General features: G+C 49.8%; 1 protein-coding gene and 1 long non-coding RNA gene across 3 annotated transcripts in view; one reads left to right on the top strand and one right to left on the bottom strand.

The window, feature by feature from the left end:
- Window positions 1-2,547: 2,547 nt before the first annotated feature.
- Window positions 2,548-9,033, top strand: part of Fam20a (FAM20A golgi associated secretory pathway pseudokinase) — a 54,476-nt gene continuing 47,990 nt past the window's right edge. Inside the window, exon 1 of one of the 2 annotated variants that reach the window (XM_087909838.1) lies at window positions 2,548-3,599. In XM_087909838.1, coding sequence (XP_087765964.1) covers window positions 3,196-3,599 — 404 coding nt within the window. In that variant the 5' untranslated portion in view covers window positions 2,548-3,195. The remainder of the gene's footprint in view (window positions 3,600-9,033) is intronic. The other variant, XM_087909837.1, reaches the window with a different exon arrangement.
- Window positions 5,110-7,684, bottom strand: LOC146893334 (uncharacterized). Its single transcript, XR_015003873.2, has 3 exons — window positions 7,535-7,684; window positions 6,720-6,827; window positions 5,110-5,366 (listed from the first exon to the last, which is right to left on the bottom strand). It is a non-coding gene; the product is annotated as an uncharacterized LOC146893334 (long non-coding RNA).

Raw genomic sequence — 9,033 nt, forward strand, 5'->3', positions numbered from 1 at the left:
ATGAGGCTGGGAAGGAAGTTAGAAGTCAGAACATGGAGGGCCACGTCACAGTGAATGACCTGATCTCCATGCATGAAAAGCTAAGACGGGTAACACCCTGGTTGTATCAGAATGCTAGAATCCCATGCTGGTGAGTGTGGCTAAGGGCTGAAACGGAGCCATACTGAGAGCCAAGAAGCAAGACTTGTTTGTCTGCAAGTCTACAACTTTATAAAGCTCGAGATGCTTCCAAGAGCAGCAGAGAAGGGAAGTGGGAGATGGGTTTCCAGTGGGGAAACCAAAGACAATGGCAGGTCTTGGAAAACCATGTACAGTAGCTACAGCCCAAGCTGAGAATGCATAGCCGCGGCTGGTCAGGAAACCTGGGAGCCCAGATATAAAGAAGCCAAAGAGGAGAGCTCATGCCTGAAAAACAAGGAGATTTGGGGCATACCTTGAAAATAGCAGCTGGATGGCAGGTCCTACAAGCCGAGTGCCCACTCTTCTGACTAAGTTTTACACTCACTTCCTGTCTGACCTCTATACATAGTGTTGCCCTTGACCATTGTTTTAGATAATTTTGAAGCAGGTTAGAAATAGCACTTCCTATATTGGGGCCAGATGAAAATTTCTGTTGAGGACACACGGCCCCATTGGCTAGGAGAATCAATGCCACAAGGTTTACAGCTTCTTTGCCAACCTAGAAACAGGCAGCTAGCTTATTACCGTAGATACCACACCATCATCCATTACCTGGCTTTTTAACCTACTGGTGGTAGTGCCTAACTAGACACAACAAAAGTTACAAATTTTCTTGGAAACTGACCACCGGTTAAAATTTAACTCTAGATAAAAACGTCAAAGTCCCACGGGCCTCTCCAAGGCTTACGACCATATCCAATTCGTGTGAATTGGCTGGGGACGGTGGATCTTGAGGTTTCTGATTTGAACTTAGCTTTAAGGAATCATGTCCTTTTCTGGTGTTTTGCATTTCCATATTTTTCTGGGTTTTGTTTTGTTTTGTTTTGGTCTTTACCAAGCCTTGAAGAGTCTCCAACCTAACCTAGTGCATTACAAGAAGCAAGAAGCAATCATAAGAGCTGGCTGGTCTCCTAGTTATTTAGCACAGGTTAGGGAATAACCTGAGAAGTCTATATGCTCAAACTCAGCGTAAACCTCAGGATGACCTCACGAGGCAAATTTTCATTTACAAGACACTGAGGCAATAACTCAGTCAGTAAACTCCTTGTCACGCAAACACTAGGACCTGTGTTCAGTCTCCAACACCCACAGAAAAATCCAAGCTAGTTGTGGTGACCTGGGTTATAATCCCAGCACTGGGGAGGCAGAGATTGGATGATCTCTCAGGTTAACTGACCGGACAATCTAATCTAGTCTAATCCATGAACACTTGGTCCCAGTGGAAGACCCTGACTTAAAAATAGCAGTGTGGATGGCTTCTGATGAAAGACACTTCAGGTTGACCTCTGACTTCCACGCGGTGCACACAGATACACAAGCATTTACATACATACATACATACATACACACACACACACACACACACACACATTTACACACACATTCATCTAAAGATAAGAGGACAAGCAGATGCCACAAGAAATATTTGTCAAAGGGCCGGGAAAACATCATTGTGAACCCACAAACCACATAGAGTGTCTCAGGCTGGAGACTCCAGCAAGAGACTGGAGATCCTTAACCAGTAAAATTAGCATACATAGGCGCTTTGCTGCCCAGACAGGCAACAGCTGGCAGAAAAAAAAAAAAGTCTTTTCCTGAACATTCTCCAGGGTGGGGCAACCTCCCCAGGCAGGCTCGCATTTTGCTATACTTCCAAATTGTAAAACAGAGAAAGCCAGGATTTCAGGGCCACTCCTGCGCCCTGCCATCCCCACCGGGCTCCTCAGAAGGAAGGAACACGGATGGAGAGGTGTAAATGACCTCACAGAATATCGGGAGAAAAACCTAAGAAAGCGGTCTTTCCAATGATTCATTTGGGTGGACTACTTTCACACCAAGCTACATTCAAGAGTTCGGAGTGGGGTCATTTGGGGCCCCTCCCTCCCTACCGTTTCCTCTTTTCAAAGTACTGGCAGATTTGGAGTCAAACTCCATCCAAACAGGAAATCACCCAGGTTCTAGGTTTAAAAAAAAAAAAAGTGCCTTATTTTTTAAAGGGCAAGTTCTTTTGTGCACAAAGTGGGTGTCTCCAGAGCAAGTGCCTACTGTGTTCTGGGCACATGGTTGTTATGTTTATGCCCTGCAGGGAGCATGCTCAGAGATGAAGTCCAAACCCCATACACACAGCAGGCAAAGCTTGCAGGAGAAAGGCTTTTAAGGGTTTGCATTGTCCTCCCCCCCCCCAATAAAAACTAAAAATGGAAATAAAAGGCTCCAGCCCACCTCACTTCAGTCCACCAGAATAAATATGAAGAGCCCTGACCAGGGAAAGTGGGAGGCCTGAAGCAAAGAGGAGGGAAGGGGGAGGAGAAGAGGGTTGATGACAAGGTGGAAGGGCAGAGTCGGCGGCAGAGGGATTGGGAGTTTGGCTGGCAAGCTACGCCAAAGGCAGGTGCCAGCTGAGAGTGGGCGGAGGTACCGGCGCCAGGCCAGGCAGGGGGGTGGCCAGGCGTTACCTCTGCCTCTAGGAGTTCAGGCGCAGAGACAAGCTCGCCCTGGGGCGCCCCTTCTTCGTCAACTCTCCATTCCCTCCCCTCCTGCCAGCCCGGACCAGAGGAGTCCCTGTCGCCTGCAGGAGGAGCCGCTGCAGGAGGAGCGACAGCATCCTTGGGAGAGACACCCGGGGCTACTATGTAGCCTCCAGCCTCCTCCTAGGGGAGAGAGCTCCGCTGCACTCCTTCTAGTGATCACCCCTACCCGGCCACTGGCCACCGGCCACCAGAGCCACCACCCGTGTCTCGGGAACCTCCACCTGCGCGGGTCCCAGGCGAGAGGAACACAGAGCAAAGAAGGCTCGAGAAGCGGGTATCCAATCCCAACCCCCGGTCTCTACTGGGTGAGAAAAGGTGACGTTGTCAACATTGTGAGCTTCCTGCACGCGGTCCCCAAGTTCAGGGGTGACACCTTTCCAGAAGGGGCTAATCCCCGGCAGTGAACATTCCAGCTCCTTCGGGACTCCTGCCTGGAGCTTCTTCCGTCTGCACCCCAAGTGTTTCCCGGGTCTCCGCTTGGGCCATGCCCGGGCTGCGCAGGGACCGCCTGCTGGCCCTGCTGCTCCTGGGCGCGCTCTTCTCCGCCGACCTCTACTTCCACCTCTGGCCGCGAGTGCAGCGCCAGCTACGGCCCCGCGAGAACCCCGCGGGGTGCCCGTGCTCTGGCCGCGCCCCCTCCGCGTCTCTGCACTCGGCCGCAGCCTCCCGGGACCCTGGCACCGCCGCGCACAACTTTTCCCAAGCCCGGCCCGGGGCTGAGCATCCCAGTCGCGGTCACCCTAGCTCGCGCTCCAAGCTGCAGGCCCTCTTCGCCCACTCGCTCTACCAAGTCCCGGAGGAACCACCTCTCCTGGGGCCCGAAGACTGGCTCCTGGCCAGCCAGGAGGCGCTACGGTATTACCGGAGGAAGGTGGCCCGCTGGAACAGGTGAGGACCCTTCTAGGGAACCCCAGGCGCCAGGCTCCCTTGTCTGAGTCCCTTGCACTGGCTACCCGCGTCCACTCCCTTCCTGGGCTGCGGGGACTTCACCCTGCCCTCACAGCCTGGCACTGGCCTTCTTTCCCCATCTGGACCCCCACCAGCTGTTGCAGACTTCAGACTTCAGCCCTGGAGTAAGATCTCTGTGCGAAATAGTATCTTTGCAACAGCGAAAACATGCTCCCAGCCACTCCCCTTGAGTTCTTGGGTTCTCTAGCCAGTCTCTTTCCTGATTCCAGGGCCTTCTCAAGCGCGTTTCTCTCTGTCCTGATGTGGACAGCTGCCCTCAGGCCTTTGCTTTCCAGAATGAGGTTTCCAAACAGAGCAGAGTTGGCTCGAATTCAGCACTCACCTCTGCTCTTTGGTCAAACATGAGCGCTTTGCACAAAGCTATTCCAAATGCCCAAAGACCTTGTCGTCGTCGTCCACCACCCCCACTCCGTCGTCTTTCTTTCTCTGCCCAGAATTGGAGACCAAGGAGGTCAGCTGGAGGGAGAGTTAAACTCTCAGCTCTCTGACATGGGCAATCTCTGTTGCTCATTAAACTTGGCTTGTCAGTTTTTGGCCAGTGTTCTGAATTAAAGGCAGTTTATTATCTTTTATTATCTTGTTGATTTGGGCTGAGGCTTCTGGAGAGAGAGAGAGAGAGGAATAAACTAAAAGCAAAATTTAGAGGGAAATATTAAAATAAATTTAAGAGTGTTTCTGCAGGAGTGGGTTGGAGATGGTGTGGTGGGGGCTTAGGAACTGCCGGGGAGGTCCCAGCTAATGGCAGGAAGCTTTTTTATGAATTAAGGGCTCTTTTTCAAAGTACAGGACTTGTCTGTCACTTGAATCCAGAGTCCCCATTTCATGCCACACCCATCTGTTAATACAAGAGCTTTCAGAATGAGATGTCAGGGATGGTTTTATAGTCCCTCGGGAAGATGAGAACACCATAAATCTCAGCTGAAACTCACTGCTAGCCCAATTTAACTGTTTTCTCATTATTCTGCGGGGCTAAAACTGGAGCGGGGGCGGGGGAGAACTTCAGCAAATGAAGAGAAGTTGAAACTTATTGGCTGAAATCACTACAGTGAATTCCATTTGCAGCCTCTATGGCTGATGATTTTATATTAGAAAGTGGTTCTCAAGTCTACTGCTAATTGCATGCAATAAAAAGGCAGTTTAAGATTGCTTCGCGAGAACTGTCGCTTTCAATATTACCTTAATTTCATCAATAATGTGGGAGCATCATGAATCAGTGAACTAGGAAATCTTGCCCTTTGAACAATTATCCACACACCAAAAGAAGATTTAAGAATTACAGGCTATGGGCAAAGTTGCTTGCTATTGTAAATGTAGATGCATATCTGCCTAGTCTCATTTCTGTCACCTTGGATTCTCCTATGTTACTTAGGCCTTGAAGGAAATTCCGTGGAAATATTTTGGGGGGAAAAGAAAGCAAAAGTCATCCTCATCGAGTTGAGCAATGGATTTTCCAGTTTGCTTTTGACCAGTGATACAGTGCCGTACACAATTTACTGCCCAGAAACGTTGGTCATTTAACAAGGCATCATTGGGGGCTGGTGGCCTTGCTGTCTTCAGAGTATCACTGAAAGTAACAGTTGCCCCAGCAAGGTCGGTGGATGAAGTTGTGAAAGGTTCAGCTGCTCCTAATTGTGTTGAACTTTGACCTTAGAGACGGAAACTGTATCCCCTCCACCTGAAGGAGTTCTGTAAAGAATAATAGGAGGGTTTTAATAAACAAATGTGCTAGAGTCACGCCAACTGGAACCCACTGGGGGAATGGTTCAGCTGGTAGAGGGATTGCCTCGCATTCATGAAGCCCTGGGTTCAACTCTCAGAATATATATATACTGGTGCATCTTTGTAATCCTGACCCTCAGGAGCTAGAAGGAGCAGAAATTCAAAACCATCCTCAGCTATTTATTGAGATTCAGACAGGCCTGGGCTACATGAGACCCTGTCTCCACACGCATGGAACCTAAAGACTCATTGGATTTGAATCATATCAAAAGTTCTACTGTAATCACACCAACCCTTACTGAGGCTTAGCTCCTGATGACGATAAGGATATGTGAATGTGTTCATGCACCCCCGAGGACCTTGGGACAGGACCAAAAAGCATCCCGATTCCCCAAGCTGGCATTTAGAATGGGCAATGTAGGAAGAAATAATGAATGACCTGGCCAATTGTTGTGTCTTGCACAGACAAGTCCTTGTTTGTAGCCACGCCTCTGCTAGCATTCAAAAACTAGTGATATATAAGTAGTGCCTCCCGGCCAATAATTACCTAGCATTAATTGCTAGCCAAAACCAAACCTATAAGCAAGCTATCTACCACAGTAGGAGAGGTGGAGGCAATAAAATAGCCAAGCCAGCATTCTTCATGTCTTGCCTAGAGACGAGCATTTGTAATCTGAGTGACTTTTATCGTTTTACTACCACACTAGTATTTTTTCTGATGTTATTCGGTCAGGAAAAAAAATGCCTTTTGTCAAGTAACTGGAGCTAGGTTCCAGTAGGGGGTACATATGGCTTCTTCCCCTCCCCACCCTTGGACATTCCTCTTCGATTTCACACAGTACCAGACGGAGTTTGTGCACTGTCTTGAATGCTTCGATTCTCACCCAACGGCAATTTATTGGAGGTCAGTATTTTGGTTAGGCCACAATGTGGAAGCGACGCTGTGTGTTGGGTGGGCTGGCTGTGTGTCCTCTGACCCTGAAGACTGGGCCAGCCTCCTTCCTCGACAGGTCTTCCTCGCCTTCCTGCCTGCCTCTCTCTTATTCAAAATGCAACCGAGCGTGGCATGGTCCAAGTTTAAAATGTAATCAGGGAAAGAGATCCTGTCAGGGTGTCAGCTGCTGATCACAGCGAGCAAGCCAATGCCAGGCTCCATCAGCCTTGATGACACCTCTGGCACCTGTCTGGAATATCAAAAAGGCAGGGGGACAAGGAGTAGGGAAGTGTCGACTTCACTATCTCAGGCCGTAAACTAACGACTCAGAACCGGCCCGCTTTTATTGCTCGTCCTTAGTTGGCAATGGTGGCCACGAGGCTTACCTGGATCCGAGGTGATGGTTCACATTCATGGCTATCCTGACACTCTTAGTGACTGATCTTGGAGTTTCTTCTGTGGTCCACAGCTTCCCCAGCCAGAGAATGTCTGTCCTGAGACAGACATGTCACAACTGGAAAGTTTGGCCTGGCCTTTTGCCCACATATCTTTGGTTAGTTCTTCTATAATGCTCTGGTCTTGGTGGTCAAGGTCAAATAGGGTCAGGCCTCCCTTGTGTAGGAACTCCAGCAGCTGAGCAGCTGGAACCCAAGTATGAGGTCTCTGCTCTCTGTCTTTCTCCCTGTGTGTCTTCCTCTGGTGTCGGGAAAGTGATACTGGCCTGCGATCACAGATTCAGCATCTCTCAGAAGTGTGTGTGTGTGTGTGTGTGTGTGTGTGTGTGTGCGCGCGCGCGCGCGCGCGCGCGCGCGAGCCCATCCCAAGTTTCTCTGCCTTTCCCCTCTCCAACGTCCTTGTTGTCACGGAAAGGAACCCTGGCCCCACGTCTCTCTTTAGAAGTCACAGCAAAGAGACTGGGCAGCTTTTCAAAAGTGACAGTTGTTCAAGAGGAGCAAGTTGGCCGAAGTTTTTCTGGGGGAAGCTCTGAGAAGATCCAGAAACAGGGCTGACAGAGGAAAACAGGGAGAAAAGGCCAGGAGCGGAGAAAAAAAAAGGACTCTGCTGGAAATAAGAACTGTCTAGCCAAGGATTCTCAAAGGATTAACTCCCTCCTCCCACGGCAGTGTGCAAGGAGCAAGGGCACCTCTTCTTTCCCTTTCCCTTCCCCTCCTCAGTGCCCTTGGAGAGCTCTCTGGCTTACCGCGCGGCTACACCAGACCATCCGCCACATCCATTTCTCACGAGGTGTTCAGCCTGCAGGGTGCCCAGAAGTCCAGGCACACTGCCACAGACAGTGACCATTCACCTTCCTCCCAGAGTCAGTAGGACTTTGGTCTTTATCTGAGCATTCTTTCGGCAGTGCCAGGCTGAGAGAGAAATGGCCTCCCAGTATTTGGGAATGCTCCCCAGCCACAGCCTACATGTGGTGGGCAACTGGAGTGGGCATTCATTTCCATCCGTCTTAATTAGAGCCTGGCTGGGCTGATTTGGGAAAAACTATTATTTTGGTGGTTTCAGGGACCTCGGGCTGCTCAGAATCAGAAGCCACAGGCAGATGGTTTCTGAGTGAGTTAGTCCAGAAGGCCAGGCCAGGCTCCTTACTCATTGCACACTGGCTCCCACTGCCTTGGCCTCTACAAAGAACTAAAGCAGGGGAGTATCACTGATGGACATCCAAGGAAGCTGTCACATCTGTTTCCAAACGGATCAAAAGGAAGCCCCTCCGTGAAGAGCCACAAGCCATGCCGCTGTTTCCAGTCCCGAACCATCGTTCTTCTCAACCATTTTCTCGTCAATTCCGGAAACTCAAGTGACTAATCTTTCATGTGTAAATCCTCCTACCTGAAGCATGCTTGTTTCATGCCAGTTCCTGCACACACGTTTGTTCACGTGGGCCTCTGTAGAAGTAGGTAGATGTGATCAGCAGATGTCCAGGATGGCCTCCCAAGATTTCCAGCCCTGGTATACACACACACACACACACACACACACACACACACACCCCTATTCTAGTAACCCAGACCAATTATATTGTGTGTCTGTTGTAAATATATTTTGTAAGATGTCTTGGAACATGGAAACTGTCTGGTATATCTGATCTGATATACCAATCTAATCAAGATCCCTTGAGTCTATGGGCAAGGAGAAAACCAGAAAGTCTGACTATTGTTTCCTGACTTCAAGGGAAAGGGGACATAAATGACCTTTCAGAATCCAGATTGACACCTGCTGACACACGGCAAGAAAATAGAGAGAATTAGGTCCTATGCCCCCAGGAAATGAATTCTGCTGTCGGTAGGAATAAACCTGGAAACCGGGAGGTACAAGTTGTACCCCACTCCACACTCCCCAGACCCTCTAAACAAGAATCAAGCTCAGTCAGGACCTCAACTTCAACCTTGTGTGACCCCCACACAGGTTGCAGATCCACTCAGAACCAGGCTTCAAACCTCCAAACCTGGGGAGGGCAGTGTAGGGAGGGGAGGTACTTACGCTATAAGCTTTGGAATAGCTCATAGCACAGCCATGGGAAGTCAACACCCTGCTGCTGTGTAGCCTGCTGTGTGGAGGAGACAGATGAAACTGTCCTACAAGCTGCCCAAAGTCATGCAGAAAGCAAACCATACCAGGCTTTGGACTCAGAAGGAGTGGCTCCAGAATCATGTCTGTAACCAGCAGCTCCCCAGCCACACCCCAGCC

Source organism: Myodes glareolus, chromosome 9 (genome assembly GCF_982192425.1).
Source record: "Myodes glareolus chromosome 9, mMyoGla1.1, whole genome shotgun sequence".
NCBI lineage: Eukaryota > Metazoa > Chordata > Mammalia > Rodentia > Cricetidae > Myodes > Myodes glareolus.